The sequence below is a fragment of the Rhinopithecus bieti genome, unplaced genomic scaffold, assembly GCF_001698545.2.
Source record: "Rhinopithecus bieti isolate Rb0 unplaced genomic scaffold, ASM169854v2 scaffold_63942, whole genome shotgun sequence".
In the NCBI taxonomy this organism is placed as follows: Eukaryota; Metazoa; Chordata; class Mammalia; order Primates; family Cercopithecidae; genus Rhinopithecus; species Rhinopithecus bieti.
The window spans coordinates 243,785-270,179 of record NW_016824266.1 but is presented as its reverse complement, the minus strand read 5'-3'; the positions used below and the strand labels follow the sequence as shown (position 1 = coordinate 270,179).

Genomic DNA, 26,395 nt, shown 5'->3' with positions numbered 1-26,395 from the left:
TAAAAGGGGATTTTTTTTTTTTTTTTTTTTTTTTTAAACCAAATCAGAGATTTCACATAAAACCCCTATTTTGGGCTTTTCTTAAACAAGGGAGCAACTGTATATCCTGGGCCACAGCCCCCATCTTAGGCATGGTCACCTCCTTCCGTTTCTTTACTGGATTTATCTTCGTGTAGACTGTTGCGGCCATACAATAAATTGGACTAATGTTGAACCCAGACAAGAAAACAATGTTAATTGCCCGTATTTTTACTTGCCCATAACACTTACCATTACCATAAGTATATTTCTGATGACTGTCAGTAATCTACTTGATACATGTATATCTAAATCCAAGATCATTTCTATAAATGTTTATTTCTTTAGCTTTTAAGTTCAGGAGTACATGTGCATAAATATTTATTAATTCACAATTGCTTTACTTACGGTCAATTTCCTTTAGGCTGTGGACTACTATAAAGTTACAGACTGTATGTATAAGACAGACTGACAGATGAATCCTCTCACTACAAATCAAATAAATCAAAACAACAATCCCAAATTTTACCTGATGATCACACCTTTATCTAAAAAGCCTATTCTATCCCACAGCATAGAGCATATTATCATCTTTTGCACTGTGGACTTCTGGAAGCCCACTGTTAAACAGACACTTTCTTCATATTGAGGTAAAATCAGTTTCCCTCTAACAGCTAGTTCCTGGGCCATATTCTGGCCAAAACTAACTTTGATATTACAAAAATGATTCATAGAATTCATGGCTGGCTTTTCTGAATCCATGAACTGATCCATTAAGAGTACGAAAGTAAACCTAAAAAAAGCAAAGTCTACTTAAAGGTCAAAATCTACCTTGAACTTTTTTTTTTTTTTTTTTTGAGACCTGAGTTTTGGTCTGTTGTCCAAACAGACCCAAACAGCTGAGATGAAGTGGCTCAATCTCGGCTCACTACAACCTCTACCTCCCGGAAGCAACCGATTCTTCCGCCGCAGCCTCTCGAGTAGCTGGGACTACAGGCATGCGCTACAGCTTGGCTAATTTTTGTATTTTTAGTAGACACGGGGTTTGTCCATGTTGGCCAGGCTGGTCTCGAACTCCTGACCTCAAGTGAACTACCATGCCCCGCCTTGAACTTTTTAACTGAAGTTCAAACCACAGCCCAACTATGATGGACTGTGAACTAATGCTGATAAGAAAGTTCATTTCCACATGCAATGACCTATCTTTACTAAAATGTTATCAGTAGTCAGCATTAAACATCATTTATTATGTGAAAAATTGCAGAATGGTTGTTTTGTATTATATGCTACCAAACTTCCTTGCCAGTATTCATATAATAGGAGACTCAGCTGACAAAATTTTACTGATTAAATATTTATATAATGTATAATGTAAAATGAAATATTACATAATTTAAGGCACAACCGTAAACTTACTTTCAATTGATAAGGAAAAAAACACCAAGCTTCAGTCAACCAAAGTTATGAACATTCAAAATTATAAGAGAAATCAGGTTTTAATAAGATTAAAATTATACCAGCATACATTCAAAACTGAAAAGGGCAGAGTCAAGTGGGTTTAAAGGCCTGTGCTGCCAGAGATGGTATGAGCTTACCCGATTCTCATCATAAATAATTTGGACAATACTGCGGTGTTTCTGCTCCACAGGAGGAGGGGACACGGGCTTCTCAGGCTCAGGAGGTTTAGCTGCCTCTTCTTCAAGCTGTTGCTAAGAGACCCAGAAAGAAAGAGTCAAGCAAATGCTGCACACCACACCCAGCAGTGATTAACCGCTGGAGATAACACAGGCTACTAAGCTTTGCTTGTAGATTCTGTAGGGTAACCAATTAATCCACAAGGGTCTCATGGACCAAGAGCTCAAAGAGAATTAACCGGATTTATTTCATAATCAAACAACATAAATTTTCATAAGATACAGAGTTAAAAAAAAAACTAAGAGGAAGCATCCTTTAAGATTTTAATTCTGACAAACTTAAAGCAAAATAATAAGAGAAATTAAATTTAATGAAGGTACTCTACATACCTCTATCACAATGACCTTTGACAGCACTGAAAAAACACTCTTATATGTTATAGATACACAGTATACATTAATATTTGCTGGGCAGAATACGGTAGAAAGGAGTTCAAGGGTTAATCCTTAACTCAGCATGGCACCATGCCACCCTCAACACCCAACCTTCACGTGTTACAGTGCTCCAGTGAAAGGGCAATCAATAAAACTACAAAAATATAGACTGTTGGTGTGCGCAAGTATAAAGAAAAAGCTAACTATATTAGTGTGCCGGAGTTTGAGCCTCAGGGTCACCCTTTATAGGTGGTGTGATCCTAGGAACCTTTCTGGGTACTTAGGTCAATCTTTTTTTTTCTTTTTTTCTTTTTTTTTTTGAGATGGAGTCTTGCTCTGTCACCAAGTCTGGAGTAGAATGGTGCTCACTGCAACCTCCGCCTCCAGGGTTCAAGCAATTCTCCTGCCTCAGCCTCCTGAGCAGCTGGGATTACAGGCGCCCACCACCATGCCCAGCTAATTTTTGTTTTTTTTTTTTTTAGTAGAGATGGGGTTTCACCATGTTGGTCAGCCTGGTCTCGAACTCCTGACCTCAGGTGATCCACCCACCTTGGCCTCCCAAAGTGCTGGGATTACCCATGTGAGCCACCACGCCTGGCTCCCTTAAGTCAATATTAAACAAACACCTAAACTACTCATAAATAAAGTAGGGATAATAATACTACCTATCATACAGCTTTTTGAAAAGACTAAATGACTTAACATATATATATAAAGCATATTACCACTATAAATTGTAAATATTATTGAGTATTACCAGTGAAGCAAGCAGGGACTTGTCTGCTTTGTCCACTGCTTTTTTCCAACACCTAAACCAGTGCCTGATACCTAGTTAATGCTTTAAAAATATCCACATGAATAAATTTAGCATAAGTTCACTGCCTAACATGATAAAAGAAAAATTAGGTAAAGACAAATTAAGGTTAAGTCTAGTATAGCCTACAGGAAAAAATGATCTACACTACTAAATAAGACTGACAGGCTGGGTGCAATGGCTCACATTTGTAATCCCAGCACTTTGGGAGAACAAGAAGGTGGATCACTTGAGCCCAGGAGTTCAAGACCAGCCTGGCCAACATGGTGAAATTCCATTTCTATTAAAGATACAAAAAATTAGCTCAGCGTGGTAGCGTGCGCCTGTAACCCCACCTACTCAGGAGGTTGAGGCAGAAGAATCGCTTGAACCCAGGAGGTGGAGGTTGCAGTAAGCCAAGATCACACCATTGTACTCCAGCCTAGGTGACAGATAGGCACCCGCCACTGCACCCGGCTAAAAAAAATAAAATAAATAAGGGTGATAGTCAAAGCTCCCAGTACTGTAAATCAGACCATACCCAAATGAAAGCATAAAAATACACCAAGATGGAGTTTCTGAATCTATTCTGGCTCAGAAGGCTGCCTGATTCGAAAAAACATTTTTTTAAAATAATAATAAATAACCACCAAGAGAGTGTAAACTGTATGGAACACTTCCACTTTTTGGAATTATAAGTACTCTTGCAGTCTGTTATCTGTATAAGCAAAAGAAAGATTTGGAAATTCTGAGATCATTTTTATGGTAAAGGGTTCTTCAATGATCCCCTTTCTTTCCTGCTTAGAGGGCCTTCTTTTATTTATTTAGTTAGTTAGTTATTTTTTTTGAGACGGAGTCTTGCTGTGTCGCCCAGGCTGGAGTGCAGTGGCGCCATCTCGGCTTACTGTAAGCTGCACCTCCCAGGTTCATGCCACTCTCCTGCCTCAGTTCTTCTTGTAGAATCCTTGTAGGCCGGTGCGGTGGCTCATGCCTGTAATCCCAGCACTCTGTGAGGCCGAGGTGGGCAGATCACGAGGTCAGGAGATCGAGCCCATCCTGTAGAATCCTTGTAGGCCGGGTGCGGTGGCTCATGCCTGTAATCCCAGCACTCTGTGAGGCCGAGGTGGGCAGATCACGAGGTCAGGAGATTGAGCCCATCCTGGCTAACACAGTGAAACCCCGTCTCTACTAAAAATACAAAAACATTAGCCGGGTGCAGTGGCGGGTGCCTATAGTCCCAGCTACTCCGGAGGGAGAGGCAAGAGAATGGTGTGAACCCGGGAGGCTGAGCTTGCAGGGAGCCAAGATCAAGCCACTGCACTCCAGCCTGGGCAACAGAGCAAGACTCCGTCTCAAAAAAAAAAAAAGAAGGAAAAAAAAAAGATTCCTTGTTAAGGAATAAACACATCACACTTTGTTTTTAGTACCCAAATAGCCCTGGGACAAAACCATTACACTTCAAAGGCTAAAAGCAAACACACACACACACACTCCCTCCTCACCTGTTTTTGTTTTTTTGTTTTGTTTTTTTGAGATGGAGTCTCACTCTTTTTGCGGAGGCTGGATCACAGTGGCACAATCTCGGCTCTCTGCAACCTCCACCTCCGGGGTTCAAGTGATTCTCCTGCCTCAGCCTCCCAAGTAGAGTAGCTGCGATTACAGGCACCCACCACCACGCCCAGCTAATTTGTTCTATTTTTAGTAGAGGTGGGGTTTCACCATGTTGGCCAGGCTGGTCTCAAACTCCTGACCTCAGGTGATCCGGCCTGCTTCAGCCTCCCAAAGTGCTGGGATTACAGGTTGAACCACCAAGCCTGGCCCTGGTTGTTCTTTTACATTAACTTTACAATGTATTTGCCATGTTTTAAAAATAAATTTAATTGGAATTTTATTGAAACTGTATGAGACATGATTTAATGCAAGATGAACACACAGTATTATTACTGTTTCCATCCAGCTATGGCATATTTCTTTGTTTTCTCTAGTTGTCTTTTATATCTCTCAATAAAATTTGTGGCTCTGGTACATTTCATAATAATTATACACTGTATTTCATTATTTCTAATTATTATAATGGATTACATGCACATTTACTATATACCAGATATTATGCAATATATTCATTATCTGAGTTCATAAAACAATGATGTGATTTAGTTGGTGTTATTACTAGATTATTACCATTGTACAAGTAAAGAAAATAAGGACAAAAGAAAGAAAAGAGACTCGGCAAAATCAAACCAATAAAGACTTAACTAGAATTGTTGGGCATATAATAAAAATTTAATACAACTCAATGAAAGCAAAAAAACGTTTTAAAAAATGACCAGGCAGATTTGAAAAGGAGCCAAACAGGAATTCAAGAAATAAAAATATAATTGTTGAAACTGAAGACACATTTGACAGCAGATTACATATAATTGAAAAGGAAAATGTAAACTGGAAGACAGGCTGAAGAAATTGCTCAGAATGAAGCCCAAAGAAGTAAAAAAATAAGAAAGAGAAACAAGAGATAGGGAAGACAAGAGTGATAAGATGTTACAACTAACAGGAATTTCATAAGTAGAACAAGAAACTGTTAGAAAGGTTTTGTAAAAAAGATAATGGCTTGGAATTTTCCCAAAGTGATGAAAAACTCCACCCTTCATATTCAGGAAGCTCAAGCTGGATAGATTTAAAAGGAAAAGAAAATACCTAAATGTATCATCATAAAAATAACAGAACCCCGAAGAAAAGAATATATTGAAAACAACCAGAGAGAAAATTCACATTATCCATTAAAGAATACGGATTTAGACCAAGAGCTAATGTCTTAAAAGTGGAAGCAAGAAGACAATATACTAAGACAAAATAATTACATACCAAATTAATATCTTTTAATAAACAGGCCAAATATAAGACAATATTTAAGTCATAAAAACCAAACAAATACTTAATTTGCCAACTAAGAGACCTTCACTAAAGGAAATTCTAAGAGATGTTCTTCAGCAGAAGGGTGTTCCCCTAGATGGAAGACTTGAGTTGCGAGAAGAAATGGTGAGCATGCAAGAAGACAAATATATAAGTAAATATAAATGAACACTGACTATACAACATGTAGTTTTCAGTGGATTAAGAACAAGATGAGAAGCAAAACTATAAAACTTCTAAAAATAATACAGTAAAACTACCTTAATAATCCCAGGGGGTTTTCATATAAAACCTAAACAAATTCTGTTCATCAAAAAAAAAAAAACACTATCAGGATCAAAGACCCAAATATAAGAGGTAAAACTATAAAATTTATAGAAAACATAGGTATAAATCTGTGACCATGAATTAGGCAATGGGTCTTAGATACAACACCAAATGCAAGAGTGACAAAAGGAAAAAACAAACTGGACTTCATCAAAATTCAAAACTTCTGTACATCACAGGATAATATCAGGAAAGTGAAAAGAACCCACAGAATGAGAGAAAATATCTATTAAGTCATATATCTGATGAGGAACTCATGTCCAGAATATATAAAGAATTCTTAGAACAACAAAAAGACAACCCAATTAAATAATGAGCAAACAATCTAAATGAACATTTCTCTAAAAAGATATACATATGGCCAATCAGCACATGAAAAGATGCTCAACATCATTAGTCATTAAGGATATGAAAATGAAAACTACAACTAGATACCACTTCACATCTATAAGGATGGCTATATTTTTTTTAAAAAGGAAAATAACAGATGTTGGCAAGGAGGTAGGAAAAAATGGAACCTCCATACACTGCTGGTAAGAATATAAAATGGTACAGAGACTTTGGAAAACAGTTTTGAAGTTTTTCAAAAATTTAAACATAGATTTACCATATGCCCACTCCCGGATATATAAAGAAAATTGTAAAATACGTCCACACAAAACGAGTACATGAATCTCATCACAGTACATTATTAATCACAGTCAAAAAATGAACACAACTCAAATATCCATCAACTAATGAATGGATAAACAAAACATAATATACTCATGCAATGGGATTCAGGCATAAAAAGTAATGAAGTGCTGAGACATGATACAACATGGATGAATCAGGACAACATGCTAAATAAATGATGCCAAACATAAGAGGTCACATATGATTCTGTTTTTTCTGATATTTGGCATATGCTAATCCACAGACACAGAGAATAGATTAGTGGTTGTCAGGGGCTGGGGAAAGGGGGAAATGGGGAGTAACTGCTAGTAAGTATGGAGTTCCTTTTTGAAATGATAAAAATGTTCTAGAATTAGAGAGTGGTGATAGCTGTACAACTTTATGAATACGTTAAAAGCACTTAAAGCGCCTATAGTCCCAGCTACTCGGGATGCTGATGCAGGAGAATTGCTTGAACCTGGGAGGTGGAGGTTGCAGTGAGCCAAGACTGCACCACTGCACTCCAGCCTGGGTGACAGAGTTAGACTCCAAATCAGAAGAAAAAAAAATGCACTTAGTGTACACTTAGAGTGAATACTGGCTAAAAGTGAAGTCACAGGCCACAAACTAGGCAAATCTTCTATATACATATCTGACAAGGGACTTGAGGAAATCCTAAAAATTTCAAAGACAAAATAGGAGAATATAGACAAAAGACTTGAACAATGCACATAAGGAACTCAAATAACCCATAAACAGATGAAAATACGCTCAGCCTCCTTCAAAACCACAGAGAAGAGTATCTCATATCTGAAAAAATGATATCAAGTAAAGGCACGAATGTGCACAAACCAGTACTCACATAAGTGCCAGTGGGAATGTAAAATGGTGTTACTTCTTAGCAAATTTGGTATCATTTATTAAATAGTTCACTGTGCATAATCTTGGGCCAAGTACTGCCAATTCCTAGGCACATGCCCTAGAAAAATCTCTACATGTGAACCAAAAACCAGCACCATTGTACGGAACAGGAAAAAAAAAAAAATCAAAAATAGAATGGACAAATAAATTTCACCCTCTACAATCACATAATCAGAGAGTGCAGCAAGGAAAATGAATGAATGTTAAGAAAACCACAATAGTAACAAAAAACAGCAAGTCAGAATATATAAGGCATGATTCCTTTTATGTAAGATTTCAAAATATGGAAAACTCAAAAATATCTTCTGTAGGGAGACAAACATACATTCTTAGAATATATTAAGCAAAGACATTTACTTGTTTCTTTTTCAGTTTAAGGATCTGCTGTTCTACTTTTGCAATTTCTCGATCTACACGATCCATACTCTGTATTAACTCTTCCTTTGAAAGTTTCGAAGGTGAAGCATTTTGATCATCTCCACATGGTTGCCCCGAAATTGGAGAGGATGGAGCTTCATGTTTGCCTCCGAATGCTGGATCCTTTAGAGAATAAAACGAAAAAAAACAATTTATTTCTCACTAATAGAGTCCAGATTGCCTTAAATGAAAAAGTCAGTTTTAAACCACAGCAGAGCCATGTGTACTATGTCTCTAATGAAACTTCTAGTAGTAACTTTCATATTCACATACATGCAAATTCACATCTCACTTATAGTTTAGATATACCATGTACTATTTTGAAGACCCTAAAAGCTATACAAAGTGAGGTGAGTTAGTGTTGTTCAGCCTCTAGTGTAACAATACCGAAACTATAGAGAATTTATAGGTAAATAATGCAACCATGACAAAGGAAGATACCAACTTCTCAGCCATTTCCTTGCAATGGCTCTTCAAATGGTCTGAACAAGTGGTTGGGAAATAGTATTATTCCAGGCAAAACCTGTGTGCCCACCCAACTTAACAACTATAACATGGCCAAGAGTTCCTATCAAAAGTTTTCAGGCTTTCCAAACCAAAATTGAGGTACACAAGTCAGAGAAGTGACCTAGGAACTTCAGTTGCTACTATCTTTGGGCCTAATTTCATAAAGCCCACACTACAGCATACATAACATTTCCTTAGTCAAAAACATCCCACTGCACCTCCAAATCAGCAGAGCTGTACCAGAATGAAAGCCCCTTCACCCAAAATCCACTACCCTCCAACACACATCCACATACACCCTATTAATTTCCAGTCTGCTCTAAAGATATAAGCAATATTATAAAACAGATAAATTTTAGAGAACTAGTTTTACTTAGACTATGAGAAACCTACAATGAGGGTAGTTCACAGGACTACAGAACCCTAAAGTGTATTAAATAATGATTAAGGAACTGTGAAAGTCAATAGTTGTGAGCCAAGAATGCATACAGAAGATAACGGGACAGCTGCTTCAAAACACCTTCGTACAGATATTTCAGCTAATATACACTGATGAAAAGCCTCATATTCTGTAATAGTATGCACTGAATCTAAGAGGCCTTCTGGGAAAATAAGATTATGGCTATACCCTAAAACCTGTACAATTCTATAAGGAAAGCACCAATAAAAACAATAACAATCTTAATAGACTTAATAGAGTTAGAGCTCCAGTATCCTTTGCATCTGGCATACAGTCAATCTTTGGCAGCTTTAAGCCCTAGAGTTTATGATTCCTCTCTTAAGATGTAAATCCTTCAGGTCACTGGCTTCCAAAATAAACCAGTATGTTTCATCTAAATAAAATATCAGTGGCTGGGCACAGTGGCTCATGCCTGTAATCCCAGCACTTTGGGATGCTGAGGCAGACAGGTCACAAAGTCAGGAGTTCGAGACCAGCCTGACCAACATGGTGAAACCCCATATCTACTAAAAAATACAAAAATTAGCTGGGCGTGGTGGGGGGCACCTGTAGTCCCAGCTACTCGGGAGGCTGGGGCAGGAGAATGGCTTGAACCCAGGAGGCAGAGGCTGCAGTGAGCTGAGATTGCACTACTGCACTCAAGCATGGGTGACAAAGCGAGACTCCATCTCAAGAAAAGAAAAGAAAAAAATCAGATTTGGTACATAACCATCTTTATCAACCTTTTTTTCTCCCCCTCCCTGCTTTATCAACGTTAAAAGAAAATTTTCTTCACACTGTCTTTTCAATGCTCAAATCTTCACTAACACTGTGAAAAGCACAGCAGTTCTTAAATTCACTAAACCAGCTACTACTTGCACTAAATGAAAACTAAATGCAGAATGTTCAAATATTTCTAAGTCTTCATGTGTTATGAAGCCTTTTTCTTTCATTATGAGACGGCGTACTCCTGAGAACTTAGTAATGTCAATGCATAAGGAAAGATCTTTGGTGAACCACCAGGACTTTCATGATACATTAATTAATATCATTCTCCCACTATATGCATATGAGCAAATTTGTGTTACAGAAATATATATAATAGCAAAAGAGATTATATTTTGATTCAGCAAACTTCAAAAATGCTCCTCAGGTGATTCTGATGCATGCCCAAAGAATTAATAATACAAATGAATATTTTCCACTGACTTCCTTTCTAAATATTAAATATTTAACAAGAAAACGAATCTTCAAGTGCCTACTTATGTAACAGGAATAGCGTGGTGGATCAAAACAAACTATCTGCCTTCATGAAGCTTACAATCTTGGGTTGAAACAGCCAGATACCAATCCTGAAGAAAAAGAATTAGATTCTTACCTCATATCTTACATCAAAAAAAAAAGCCAAGTAATAGCAAACATTTATAAAGGCTTATTAGCAAATCACAAAAAGCCTCAAGTTTAAAGAAAAAAAAAGGATTCACATTATCTTGGGTTCAGGAAGGCCAAAAGCAAAAGATATAAAAGACATTAGTTTCAAAAAAAGAGAGATTGATGGATCAAAATAAAAACAATCTTCTGCTGGGCACAATGGCTCACACCCGTAATCCCAGCACTTTGGGAGGCCGAAGTGGGCAGACCACTTGAGGTCAGGAGTTCAAGACCAGCCTGGCCAACATGGTAAACCCTATTTCTATTAAAAATACAAACATCAGCCAGGTGTGGTGCGAGCCTGTAACCCTAGCTACTTGGGAGGCTGAGGCAGGAGAATGGCTTGAACCCAGGAGGCGGAGGTTGCAGTGAGCAGAGATGGCACCACTGTACTCCAACTGGGTAACAGAGGAAGACTCCGTCTCAAAAAAAATAAAAAATAATAAATAAATAAATAAATAAATAACCCACACACAAAAAAACACAATCTTCTGCTTATCAAAATAGCAGGAACAAATTAAAAGGCAAATGATTAAAAGGAAAACCTTCTGTAAAACATGCACTCTAACAACTCAATATAAAATGAACCAACAGAAAAATGGGCAACATATATGAAAAAACAATTTACAAAACAGGAAAAATAACCAATAAACAAATTAAAAAATGTTAAATTTTACTAACAAAATAATAAGTGTAAGTTAAAAAACAATCATTCATCAAATTAACAATCTTTTTGTTAAACAATAAACATGTGGTGTCAGCAAGGATACAAAAGAAGTGGATACCTTTTTTTTTTTAATTTTTTTACTCTTTATTTTTTGAGACGAAGTCTCACTCTTGTCCCCCAGGCTAGAGTGCAATGGCGCAATCTCAGCTCACTACAACCTCCACCTCCCAGGTTCAAGCGATTCTCTTGCCTCAACCTCCCAAGTAGCTGGGATTATAGGCACCTGCCACCACGTCCAGCTAATTTTTGTATTTTTAGTAGAGACAGGGTTTCACCATGTTGGCCAGGCTGGTCTCGAACTCCTGACCTCTGGTGATCCACCTACCTTGGCCTCCCAAAGCGCTGGGATTACAGGCGTGAGCCACCGCGCCCAGCCAAGAGGTGGGTACCTTTCTACACTGCTGTCAGGAGTTAAGAACTGGCCCTACTCTTTTGCAGGACAATCTGGAAATATCCACTGAACCTTAAAAATCAACCTGGTCTGTAATTAATTATACTAAAAGAAATCTACCTTAAGGAAATAAGTAAGAATGTATACCAAAAAAACAACCTAAATAATGTATGGGCCAGCTTCAGTGGCTCACGTCTATAATCCCAGCACTTTGGGAGGCCAAGGCGGGCAGATCACCTGAGGTCAGGAGTTCGAGACCAGCCTGGCCAACATGGTGAAACCTCGTCTCCACTAAAAATACAAAAATTAACTGAACTTGATGGCATGAACCTGTAGTCCCAGCTACTTGGCAGGCTGAGGCAGGAGAATCGCTGGGATGTATAGGTTGCAGTGAGCCAAGATCGTGCCACTGCACTCCAGCCTGGGCAACAAAGTGAGACTCCGTCTCAAAAAAAAAACAATGCATGTCACAACACCGTACTTCTGAACAAATAGGTAACCTAAATGTACTACGATTTAATAAACAACTATTTAATCAATGAACTTTATTTATTCATATGTAGAATACTAAGCAGCCACTAACAATACAGTTGTAAACTTATTGGCACAAAAAGAAGCTAAGCACGTATTTAAGCAAAAGTAAAGTTAAACAGAATGTACAAAGTGAGCACATTAAAACATTCATACAGGCTGACTCTGGACACACCGCCTATGGGTTAGCCCTGTTCCACAAGGAGTAGCCAAAAAAAAAACAAAAAAAAAAACCCATAAAATTAATATTAAAATAATACACATACAAATAGGGAAGAATCAACATGAAAATGTTAGTAACTTTTAAGTGGCAAAACTGTAGGTAATTTTTTCTTTCTAAGCTTATTTAACTCTTCTATAAATGATATACCTCGGCTTAACATTTAAAAATACATACATAACAAATGTCAGTTCTTTTTAAATCCTTACTTCTGGAGGGGGGCAGTTGGGAGAGAATGGGGAGAGGAAGACGGAAGGAGAAGTATTAGTTAGTAGTAGTAGCCATGGTTTACACTTTAGGGGAAAAAAAGCAGGACTAGAGTCAGGGGTCCTGGGTTAATTCCAACTCAGGAGGTACTACCTAGGCCACTTAATTTTTCTGAACATCCAGTTTCTCAATTATAACATGGAAATGGGTCACACTACAACACGACACGTCCCATTTTAATGAATCAGTTTTTAAGATGCTTTTCTGCTAAAAACCAAAATTCTAGTCATAAATTACATTTGTGGTCATGTATTCAGCCATGGAAGATGACCTTTATTCACTATATTTTTAAATTTCTTTTTCTTAATCAGCAGAACATTTCTTATAAACCTCACAGACTACTGTATGATAAAGATATTTTACACGATAAGGTGGGTCACAAAACACCTAGACGCTTAGCTAATTTCTAGCTTATGGCAAAGAATTTTTCCCCATCCAACTTACTATTTTGAAAAATTTCAAATTTACTTAAAAGTTGAAGGAACAGTATAATGGACACTCATTTATCCTTTATCTAGATTCACCAGTGGTTAACATTTTAACATATTTGCTTTCTGTGTGTGTGTTTGGGTGTGTGTGTGTGTGTGTATATATATGTAACTTCATTTTGGCTGAACTATTTGAAAATAAATTGTAGGTAACATTTACTATCTTTTAAATTATTCTTCATTGCCTGAAAACTCAAAGAAAATGTGTGGGTACTTATTTTTCCGATATCAGGGAAGAAAGGGCAATTAGGCATAAAGGTTAATAAACATTATAGAAAAAAGATTTGATGACAGTAAAAACATTTTAAACTTCAGTATGCTTTTAAAAAAAGAAAACTGAAACAAAAGACGCTGGGAAAATATTAGTATATGTTAATAAAAGGTTAACACTTTATTGTTAAAGGGTTTTTTAAATTCATATTTCTTTCTACGACAAATATTTATTCTGTATCTACTAAGTGTCAGGCACTTCCTTTTTTTTTTTTTGATACGGAGTCTCGCTCTGCCACCCAGGCTGGAGTGCAGTGGCCGGATCTCAGCTCACTGCAAGCTCCGCCTCCCGGGTTCACGCCATTCTCCTGCCTCAGCCTCAAGAGTAGCTGGGACTGCAGGTGCCCGCCACCTCGCCCGGCTAGTTTTTTGTATTTTAGTAGAGACGGGGTTTCACCGTGTTAGCCAGGATGGTCTCGATCTCCTGACCTCGTGATCCGCCCGTCTCGGCCTCCCAAAGTGCTAGGATTACAGGCTTGAGCCACCGCGCCCGGCGGCACTTCCTAATCTGCAGAATTAATAATAAGCAAAGCAGAGAGCTGAAAAAGGTAAACACAGGCCGGGCGCGGTGGCTCACGCCTGTAATCCTAGCACTTTGGGAGGCCAAGGTGAGTGGATCATGAAGTCAGGAGTTCAAGAGACCAGCCTGGTCAACATGGTGAAACCCTGTCTCTACTAAAAATACACAAATTAGCTGGGCATGGTGGTGCATCCCTGTAATCCCAGCTACTTGGGAGGCTGAGGCAGGAGAATTGCTTGAACCAGGACCCGGGAGGCAGAGGTTGCAGTGAGCTGAGATCGCACCACTGCACTCCAGCCTGGGAGCCTGGGGTATAGAGCGAGACTCCATCTCAAAAAAAAAAAAACAAAAGAAAAGAAGAAGAAAGAAAAAGGTAAACACAGCAACAAAACAAGGACATAATACATGAGCAAACATTTCACAAAAGATGGGTAAATAAAAATAAGTGCATGGGGAAAGTTATTAATAGAACTCTCATTGTTTGAAATGTCACAAAATATAGCCAAATATTAAAACTTGTTATTTTTGTGCAGCATGGCAACTATAGCTAATAATATGTATTATATACTTAAAAATTGCTAAGAGTGGATTTTAAATGTTCTTACCACCAAAAAAAAAACTACGTGAGGTGATATGTTAATTAGCTTGATGTGTATCCCAATGTACACATATATCAAAATATCACACTGTATAAATATCACCATAAATATATACAAGTTTTATTCCACAATAAAACTGGGGGAGGGTCGTTATCTCCAAGTTATAGGATTACAGGTAACTTTTTTCCCCTTTATTTTCCAAGTTTTCTATAAGTATGTATTACTTACATAAATTAGGAACAATTTTTTTTAAATAAAACTTATAAGCACAATTAAACCTTACCTAGATGTGTTTTCTCCCATATAGCAGGTAATAAACTGCTACTAAATTTAAGGGACTTATTTAACATTTAATTAAGATTTAACAAAACTAGTAGTCTTGAGTACCTCTGATCACATTTTATAGCCATCAACCCAGTACAAAAATGCTTGAGCATTATTTAATAGAAATTCTTCTTTACGGGAGCAGTCTTCTTGGATTGTTTTCACTTACCAAAAAGGTAAAAGTGCTCACTTTAGCAGTCTGGAGCACTTATCTGTGGTTTCTAGCTTTGTTTAACAAAATTTTTACTTTCCCATACCACTAACCTTTAGAGACTGGCGTCATTGGACTTTCTTTGAGATGCTATGCATGAATATAACTAAATAAACATTACAAACCTACAACTCCAAAGGGTAAGAGAACAAATATTTACCTTCTTAGCATCTGCAGAAGACCTCAGCCCTTCTGGTAGTGGGTGCACTAAAGGTAAAACCGCAGCACTGACACGCTGAAAATGAGAATCAGAAACCTGTTCCAGCCGTGGTCGCTTTGATTCCAGTGAATCATGATCCACTGGGGATGGGCCTGGATGAAACGGTTCATAACCAGTTCTCCTTTCTTGAGGCCTAATACATACAAAGAAAATAAACACTTGAAAATTTGTAAGTGATGTACAACTCCCTGCTAACATCCCTGGTTAGACTCTGAAATAATAAATGAAAAAGTCATGCTTACATTCAAAGTGAACCCGTACCCCTTCTGTTCCCACCCCCAAAGAATATATACCTCACTACAGTACCATTCAACTTCAATTCAAATTTCTAAAAAAGGTTTGAATTAGCTGGGCGTGGTAGCGGGCCCCTGTAATCCCAGCTACTCAGGAGGCTGAGGCAGGAGAATTGTTTGAACCTGGGAGGTGGAGGTTGCAGTGAGCTGAGATGGCACCACTGCACTACCAGCCCGGGCAACAGTACGAGACTCCATCTTAAAAAAAAAATGTTTGAGGAGAGGGTTAAAAACTAATCTGGAAGTGAAAGACAAAACAAAACATTTGCAGAAAATTTAGTTGCTGAAGAATATCTATAAAGTAATATTTTTAAATGTTAAAATGCCATAATAATTAAATTTGGGATAATATAAACCAGAAGAGCCACCATTTTCAACCAATAATAAAACAAGCAAGAAATAAAACTCTCCCAGCTATTGCTACATAGAAAGAGAAATGACTTCAGTTATGAGGTACGATTCAGTCTTTTTTTTTTTCTTTTTTTTTTTCACTCTGTTGCCCAGGCTGGAGTGCAGTGGCCGGATCTCAGCTCACTGCAAGCTCCGCCTCCCGGGTTCACGCCATTCTCCTGCCTCAGCCTCCCGAGTAGCTGGGACTAAAGGCGCCCGCCACCACGGCCGGCTAGTTTTTTTTTGTATTTTTTAGTAGAGACAGGGTTTCACCGTGTTAACCAGGATGGTCTCGATCTCCTGACCTCGTGATCCCCCGTCTCGGCCTCCCAAAGTGCTGGGATTATAGGCTTGAGCCAACGCGCCCGGCCTATTCAGTCTTAAAGACAAGTATCTTGAGGAGAAATCCAACATTGCTTCTAAAACATCATCCTGGCCCCCACAACATGTATTCTGACTAGTTTCCCTAAATACATGACTTGAAGATCAGAATCTTTTATTTCTTTACAGGATGCATTGTTGAGTCCTGTTCGTGAGTGCTCATTAATTTGACTTTTCATTTGCTACCAGATGTTTACAGAGGTGATACTGTATCTCATAGCCAACCTGTAAACTAATGCTTTGCAAAGCAGTATTTCACTGAAAACAGAATTGCTAGGTTTCATATTGAGGACAGACAATGAAATGAATGCTAAATTCTTTGTTTGTTTGTTCATTTGCTTTTTGAGGCCCAGGCTGCAGTGCCCCATCTCGGCTCACTGTAACCTCCACCTCCTGGATTCAAGTGATTATCCTGCCTCAGCCTCCCCAGTAGCTGTGATTACAGGCGAGAGCTAACATGCCAGGCTAATTTTTATAGAGATGAGGTCTTGCTACCTTGCCCAGGCTGGTCTCAAACTCCTGAGCTCAAGCAATCCACCTGCCTCAGCCTCCCAAAGTGCTGAGATTACAGGCATGAGCCACCGCACCTGGCCTGAATGCTAAATTCTGTAAAAATTATTATACTTCAAAATTTTAAATCTCATTCCACACATAGAATCCCATTATCTTAAAATTCAGAGTGACATCACAAAAAATGATGGGGTGAGAAACTTCAGGAACAAGACAAAGATGACTGCATTCACCATTTATATTCAATATGATATTGGAAATTACTGTCAGAGCACTAGGAAAGAAAAAGAAATAAAAGGTATCCAAATTAAAAAGAAATAAGCATTTTTATTCAAGACAACATGATTCCATATGTAGCACCCTAAAGAATTGGCAAAAAAAACTATTAGAGCTAACAAATAAATACATCGAAGTTGCAGGACACAAAATCGACACACAAAATTCAGTTGTATTCTATACACTAGCATTAAACAATCCAAACATGAAACTTAAAAAACAATACATTTATGCCAGCTGCGGTGGCTCATGCCTGTCATCCCAGCACTTTGGGAGGCCGGGGAGGGCGGATTATCTGATATGGAGAGCTCCAGACCAGCCTGACCACCACAGAGAAACCCATCACTACTAAAAAATACAGAATTAGCCGGACATGGTGGCGCATGCCTGCAATCCCAGCCATTCAGGAGGCTGAGGCGGGAGAATCACTTCAACCCAGGAGGCAAAGGTTACAGTGAGCCAAGATCGTGCCATTGCACTCCAGCCTGGGCAATAAGAGTGGAACTCTGTCTCAAAAAACCAAAAACAATACATTTATAAGAGCACCCAAAAGAACATAGCTAGGAATAAATTTGACCAAGGAGGCTTACAACTTTAAACGCTGAAAACCACAAAACATTGCTCGAAGAAATAAAAGACTTAATACATAGTAAGAAATCTCAAATTCATATGTTGGAAGACAATGTCATTAAAATGACAATACTACACAAAGCAACCTGTGGATTCAATGCAATCTCTATCAAATGCCATTGGCTTGTTTTGCAGAAATAGAAAAACTCATCACAAAATTCATATGGAATCTCAAGGGATTACAAACAGCCAAACAATCTTGGAAAATAACAAAGTTGGAAAACTCACACTTCACCTTTTAAAACTTACTACAAAGCTATTATAATCAAAATATTCATCCTCCACTAAGGCCAGAGGTAATCTACCCAAGTAATGCCTTACCTGGACTTCCACCCTCAGGTGCCCCCTCAGTTAGAACATAACCTACAAAAGCATAATTTTCAAGTATGACATTTCATTTCCAGCAACTCTGCCTCTGAGATTTATCAAAGCTAGAAGGTGAGACATACCATACCCAGTACTGGAGAAGAAACTAAGGAAACCAAGGAACAGGACAATTAAGAAAACAATGAGTATTGAATGCTCTTTTTCTCTCTAGAAATCAGACTACTTCCCATTTCAGCCCGCCAATCCTTTTTAGAAGAACAAACCTACTCAGCCATAAATAAATATATAATTTAACGTATAAAATCTCAGAAATTTAAATAAACTACGAAAATCTTTGCTAAGTACAATTTAATATTAGGAGTTCTGGTAGAACTAAGCATGAAATCTCCAATTTAAATTAATGTATTTGCCTTTTAAAATTAACACCAGTAGAATGGTACACTTCAAAAATGATCTGGTAGTTTCTCAAATAGTTAAATAAACATAGAGTTACCATATGACCCAGCAATTCCACTACTAGGTATCTAACCAACAGAAAGGAAAATATATGTCCAAACAAAAACTTGTACATGAATGTTCACAGAATTATTCATAATTGTCAAAAAGTAAAAATGATCCAAACACCTATCAGCTGATGAAAATAGATAAATAAAATGTGGTACACTAAAACAAAACAAAACTTAATACCAAATTTTCATATAAAGAAATCTTTGTAGGGTCGGATGCCGTGGCTCATGCCTGTAATCCCAAGACTTTGGGAGGCCAAGGTAGGTGGATTGTTTGAGGTCAGGAGTTCGAGACCAGCCTGGCCAACAAGGTGAAAGCCTGTCTCTACAAAAAATACAAAAATTAGCTGGGCGTGGTGGTACGCGCATGTAGTCCCAGCTACTCCGGAACCTGAGGCAGGAGAATCGCTTGAACCCGGGAGGCAGAGGTTGAAGTGAGTTAAGATCACGCCACTGTACAACATAACAGTCTGGGCGAGGGAGCAAGACTCACTTTAAAAAAAAAAACTCTGTAGGCTTGCAAACTTTGTAAAGTTCCCCATTTTACTGACTTTTGACCATCCTTAAACATCTTTAAAACAAATTAAAATTACAGAACACATTTAAATAACTACACTTTATCGTTTGAATTTTAAAGAATTTTGAAGCAGTCTGATTTCTTGATAAAAAGAGAATATTCCATAGTCAATGTTTTTTCTTAATTTTCCTGTGCCCTGGTTGCCGGATATAGTGGCTCACACATGTTTCCCAACACTTTAGGGGGCCAAGTCAGGAGGATCGCTTGAGGCTGGACTTTTTTTGTTTTGTTTTGTTTTTTGTTTTGTTTTTGAGACGGAGTCTGGCTCTGTCGCCCAGGCTGGAGTGCAGTGGCCGGATCTCAGCTCACTGCAAGCTCCGCCTCCCGGGTTTACGCCATTCTCCTGCCTCAGCCTCCCGAGTAGCTGGGACTACAGGCGCCTGCCACCTCGCCCGGCTAGTTTTTTGTATTTTTTAGTGGAGACGGGGTTTCACGGTGTTAGCCAGGATGGTCTCGATCTCCTGACCTCGTGATCCACCCGTCTCGGCCTCCCAAAGTGCTGGGATTACAGGCTTGAGCCACCGCGCCCGGCCGAGGCTGGAAGTTTTGAGACCAGTCTGCGCAACATAGCAACTCTGTCTCCACAAAAAAAAAAAAAATAAAGTAGTCAGGCACGATGCCATGCGCCTGTAATCCGAGCTACTCAGAAGACTGAGGTAGGAGGATCACTTGAGCCCAGGAATTTGGAGACTTTGTCTCTTTAAAAACAAACAAACAAACAAACAAACAAAAAAGATGGGTTTACGGCTAACTACCAATCCTCTTACCATGGCATCCATTCTTTATTTGGCTGGAATCGGTCATCAAGAAATTCTCAGGCCAGGTGCAGTGGCTCATGCCTATAATCCCAGCACTTTGGGAGGCCAAGGTGGCTGGATAACCTGAGGTCAGGAGTTCGAGACCAGCCTGGCCAACATGGAGAAACCCCATCTCTACTAAAAATACAAAAAATTTAGCCAGGTGTGAGGGCGCATGCCCATAATCCCAGCTACTTGGAAGGCTGAGGCAGGAGAATCACTTGAACCTGGGAAGCGGACGTTTCAGTAAGCCAAGATTGCGTCATTGCACTTCAGCCTGAGCAACAAGAGCAAAACTCCGTCTCAAAAGAAATAAAAAACAAAAAGAAAAAAAAAGAAATTCTTTCAAGTTTGTTTGTTTGTTTTGTTTTGTTTGAGACAAAGCGTCGCTCTGTCTCCCAGGCAACAGTACAGTGGTGCAATCTTGGCTCACTGCAACCTCCACCTCCTGGGTTCAAGAAATTCTCCTGCCTCAGACTCCAGAGTAGCTGAGATTATAGGTGTGCGCCACCACTCCCGGCAATTTTTTATATTTTCAGTAGAGACACGGTTTTGCCATGTTGGTGAGGCTGGTCTTGAACTCCTGACCTCAGGTGATACGCCTGCCTTGGCCTCCCAAAGTGCTGGGATTGCAGGTGTGAGCCACCACACCCGGCCTCTTTCAGTTTTAGATGCTATAATTGCTCAGTGCTTTCATGTCTAAGAACATCTGCCTGTTGCTTTTATTGTTAAACTGTCTGGTATAATATTCTTGAATATCAATTTCTTTTTTTTTTTTTTTTTTTGAGGCGGGGCTCACTCACTAGCCCAGGCTGGAGTGCAGCAGCCGGTACTCAGCTCACTGCAAGCTCCGCCTCCCAGGTTTACGCCATTCTCCTGCCTCAGCCTCCCAAGTAGCTGGGACTACAGGCGCCCGCCACCTCGCCCGGCTAGTTTTTTGTATTTTTTAGTAGAGACGAGGTTTCACCGTGTTCGCCAGGATGGTCTCGATCTCCTGACTTCGTGATCCGCCCGTCTCGGCCTCCCAAAGTGCTGGGATTACAGGCTTGAGCCACCGCGCCCGGCCGAATATCAATTTCTTTTACTCAGAACTTTGTAGCTATTGCTCCATTATCTTCAGTCACTCAATTCTGCTATATAGACGTTTGCGGCCTGACTCTTCCACCTTGTGGAGCATTTGTTTCCTGACTTCCTAATTCTTTTAGTTATCCTTGCAATTTAATTCCTTAACCATGATCTGTCTTGGTATGGATCATTCTCTCTGTATAAATTTCTCCTGGAACAAGGTGTTTTATCAATCTATAGATTCTATCGATTCTTCCTTAACTTTATGGGGAATTTCTGTATTATGAATATTGTTATTGTTCCTTTATCAGGTTTTCCACCTCAAAAACATGTTCTTATTGTATACTGGATGATCTTTATTTGTCCTCCCTACAAGATCTAATTGTCTTAATCTTCGTCCTTTTCTTCTGCACTCACTCTAATTATATCAAGACTTTATTCTAAGACAAGGTTTACCTTCAGCCACGTCTACTTTATTCCTTTTCTTTCTCATTTTATATCTTGAGGGCAGTCAAATGTCTGAACTACACTTAGCCCATTTGTCTGTCTTATCATTTTGTTTTTGAATACTTCATTATTTAAGTTATTTTATAGTCCATAGCACTTACGAGGCATGCTCTTTATGTTTCTTACACGTGGTGATTTTATTTTTGGCATACTGTGTTGCTTTAATTTTCTTCTCTAGGAATATATTCGCCTTGTTTGTGCCATTCCCCACCCTCCTGCTCAGGTACATTGTGGCAGCCTTTCTCTCGGCATGGGATAGTCTGGGTAGGTTCTCCTTGATTGTTCCCACTTTTTCTGGATTGTGTTCATCTTCTCTGCAAATGGAAGACTGGGTATGGCTTCCTATACACTGTTCTACGACCCGAGGGAGCAAGGAAGTGGGGCAAAGGAGGAAAAATCTTGGTTAGGGCTGTAACTACCTTTGCTAAGGACTCTGGCCCCCTCCTCCAGCCAGACATGTAGACCACTCCAGAGCATTCTGGCTCATCACTTTACAGAATGGCACATCCCAACTGTCCTTTCTGCAGCTGTTGAGAAACCAGGATGGCATAATGGGAATTCTCAAGCAAACCATTCACCACCACCAATTTAAATTTTCTCCAATCAAGGAATATTCATGAGAAATCCTAGGATTTCACTAACTTATTTTCTTCAATACTGCTTTTTTAAAATTTTCTTTTCTAAAAACTCATGTTCGCCGGGCACAGTGGCTCACGCCTGTAATCCCAGCACTTTGGGAGGCTGAGGCGGGCGGATGAGCTGAGGTCAGGAGCTCGAAACTAGCCTGGCCAACATGGTGAAATCCCATCTCTACGAAAAATATAAAATTAGCCGGTCATGGAGGCAGTCACCTGTAATCTCAGTGACTCTTAAAGCTGAGGCATGAGAATCCCTTGAACCTGGGAGGCAGAGATTGCACCACTGCACTCCAGCTTGGGCAAAAAGAGCGAAACTCTGTCTCAAAAAAATAAAATAGGCTGGGTGCAGTGGCTCACGCCTGTAATCCCAGCACTTTGGGAGGCCGAGATGGGCGGATCACGAGGTCGGGAGATCGAGACCATCCTGGCTAACACGGTGAAACCCCATCTCTACTAAAAATACAAAAAAAAAATTAGCCGGGTGTGGTGGCGGGCGCCTGTAGACCCAGCTACTCGGGAGGCTGAGACAGGAGAATGGCGTGAACCCGGGAGGTGGAGCTTGCAGTGAGCCAAGATCGCGCCACCGCACTCCAGCCTGGGCGACAGAGCGAGACTCCGTCTCAAAAAAAAAAAAAGAATAGAAAATAGGAGGCCAAGTCATTCAAGATACTTGTAATTCTTTCTGTGAATCCCACTTTTCCAATTTTTTGACAATAGCTATATGCCTTTCCTTGTTCATAAAAGGGTAAATTTTAGCCTTTTGAAAATAAATATTTTTGTATATTTTTTAGATATCAGGGGACAAGTAATCTGAATTCTCTCTCCAAACTTAACCAAGAAATGTATTATATAATAATTTTAGGCTGGGAGTGGTGGCTCACACCTATAATCGTAGCACTTTGGGAGGCTGATGCAGGTGGATCACCTGCGGTCAGGAGTTTGAGACCAGGTTGGCCAACACAGTGAGACCGTGTTTCCACTAAAAATACAAAAAAAGTATTTTTTTTTTTGTCGTGACTGTAGTTCCAGCTAATCGGAGCCTGAGGCAGAAGAATCGCCTGAACATGAGAGGCTGAGATTGCAATGAGCCAAGATTACGCCACTGTACCCCAGCCTGTGCGACAGAGTGAGACTCCGTCTCAAATAAAATAATGTTATATTTCAAATCTTTGATCACCTTAGAACCTAAACAGTGAGCATATTTTTGCAATGGGAAATCAGGTACCTTATAAAATTGCTGAAATCAGAAAGGAAATTTATAAAGGTAATTATATTTCAAAATACCTTAGAATTCATATAAATAAAATAAAAAATGAAAACGAAGAAATTACAACAGATGCCTCAGAAATGAAAAGGATCATAAGGAACTATATGAACCATTATATGTCAGTAAATTGGATAACCTAGAGGAAATGGATAAATTCCTAGAAAAATACAACCTACCAAGATTGAGTTAGGCAGAAGTAGAAAGCCTGAACAGACCAATAACGAATGAAGAGGCTGAAGAAGTAATCAAAAACTTCTCAACAAAGAAAACTCCAGGATCTGAAGGCTTCATGGCAGAACTGTACTGAATAGTCAAAGAAAAATATCTACCAACTCCTCCTAAACTCTTCCAAAAAATAGAGCTAGAGGGAATATTTCCCAACACATTATATGAGGCCAGCATATCTAAGTCAGTGGCATTTAAGTTGATATCTAAGTCAAGGACATTACAAGAAAACAAAACTAGAGGCCAATCTCTCTAATGAACACTGATGCAAAAATCCTTAATAAAATATTAACAAACTGAATTCAACAACACATCACAAAGATTACAAACCACTAGCAAGTGGGATTTACCCCGGCATGCAAGGCTAGTTTAACATACACAAATCAATCAATGTGATATATTAAGAGAAGTGAAAACAGGAAAAGCACCTAAACAGACACTTCTCCAAAGAAAACATAAAAATGGCCAAGAGATATATAAAATGGTGCTCTATATCACTAATCACAATGGAAATGCAAATTAAAACTACAATGAGATCTCACCTCACACCTGTAAGGATGGCTATCCTCCAAAAGACAAAAGATAACAAATGTTGGCAAAGGTATGGAGAAAAGGGTACCCTAGTATATTGTTAGTGGGAATGTAGATTGTTACAGCCATTACGGAAAACAGTATGAAAGGTTCCAAAGAAATTAAAAATAGAACAACTATAGACCCAGCAGTCCCTCTTCTGGTTGTATACTCAAAAGGAATGAAATCACCACCTCGTAAAGACATCTGGGCTGGGCTCAGAGGTTCATGCTTGTAATCCTAGCACTTTGGGAGGCTGAGGCAGAAGGATCGCTTGAGGCCAGGAGTTCAAGACCAGCCTGGATATAGTGAGACCCTGTCTCTACAAAAAATACAAAATTAACATGCCACTGTGGCATGCACCTGTGGTGCCCGCTACCTGGGAGGCTGTGGTGGGAGGATCATTTGAGCCTGGGAGGTCCAGGCTACAGCGAGTCATGATCATGCCACTGTACTCCAGCCTGAGTGGTAAAGCAAGACCCTATCTCAAAAGAAAAAAAACAACAACCAGATATCTACACTCCCATGTTCACGGCAGCATCATTCACAATAGTTAATATATAGAAACAACCTAGATGCCCACTGACAGATGAATGGATAAAGAAAATGTGCAGGCCAGGCACAGTGGCTCACACCTGTAATCTCAGCATTTTAGGAGGCTGAGGTGGGTGGATCACTTGAGGTCCGCAGTTCGATACCAGCCTGGCCAACATGGCGAAACCCCATCTCTACTAAAAATACAAAAATTAGCTGGGCATGGTGACACATGCCTGTAGTCCCAGCTAGTCCAGAGGTTGAGGCAGGAGAATAGCCTGAACCCAGGAGGTGGAGGTTGCAGTGAACCAAGGTTGTGCCACTGCACTTCAGCTTGGGTGACAGAGTGAGACTCTGTCTAAAAAAAAAAAAAAAGAAAATGTGATGTGTGTATACATATATATGTGTGTGTATGTGTGTGTGTATATATATATGTATATAAAATGAAATACTATTCAGCTTTAAAAAAGAAAAAAATCCTTTCATATGCCATAACGTGGATGGACCATGCTGAAACCATGCTGAAATAAGCCAGACACAAAAAGAAAAATATTGCATGATCTCCCCTATATATGAAATATTAAAAAAAAAAAAAAGCACTCAATTACACAGGGATAGAGAATGAAACAGTGGTTTACCAGTTGGGGATGGGGAAATAAGGAGATGAAGGTCAAAGGATACAAAATAGCAGATGTGTAGGATGAACAAGTCTAGAGATCTAATGTATAATATGAGGACTAAAGTTAACACAATTATATTATATCAGGGATTTTTGCTAAATGGATAGATTTTAGCTGTTCATCACCAAAACAAAATATGTGAGATGACAGACATGTTCATTGGCTAAACTATGTGTATTCCATAACATCATGTAAACCTCAAATATACAAAATAAAATTTATCTTAACACATCAATGTAAAAAATCATTCTTAACTTGAGGGCTCTACAAAAACAGGACAGGCAGGATATGGTCAGCACTAACTAGCCTTAGTTTGGCAACTTCTATCCTAGATAATAAAAAAAGTGAAAAACAGCAAACCAATAAAACTAAACCTCCAGTACTGCAAAAGAACAATCTGAAATAATGATGTCAATACTGAAAAAAGAGAATGGCAAAAGTATGGGTAACAAACTTTTTTCCAAACCAAGTGGTTTCTAATTCTTTGCTTTTGTATCAAAGGAGAAACTGTATTTTAGCTGAAAGATCAAAAAAATAATTTTAGACATCAGATCATTGTGATTGTTGGTCTAGAAATTGGAAGGCACTCAGAGAATTAAGCAAAATTGCAGCTACAAAATTTATTCCATTTATACCTACTTATATGAACATTATTCATTGTTTAAAAAAATAAAAATTGGAATAGTATTCACATAGAAGCCTACCTGTTTCCAGTAATTAGTACTCAAAATTACAATAATTGGGGAAGGGAAACCAGTCCTCTCTCATTAAAAGATATGTTTTAATAAGATTTTACTTTTGCTTTTAATAATAATGTAATAAAATGTATACATATATTTATGCTTTTTTGTTCAATGATCTACTACTACTAATTGTCATAACTTAATCCAGAGTAAAACTTTTAAACACTCAGGGCCTAAAATCACAGAAAATTTAAACAAATTTATTTTATTTATTTATTTATTTAT

At 38.8% G+C, this 26,395-nt stretch overlaps 1 protein-coding gene across 1 annotated transcript in view; it reads right to left on the bottom strand.

Moving 5' to 3' along the window:
* The window catches only part of NCOR1 (nuclear receptor corepressor 1), a 197,874-nt gene that overhangs the window by 133,148 nt on the left and 38,331 nt on the right, over nucleotides 1–26,395 (bottom strand). Inside the window, 3 exon segments of the mRNA XM_017862217.1 lie at nucleotides 1,614–1,727; nucleotides 8,050–8,232; nucleotides 15,195–15,387. Of these exon segments, the coding sequence (XP_017717706.1) occupies nucleotides 1,614–1,727; nucleotides 8,050–8,232; nucleotides 15,195–15,387 (490 nt within the window).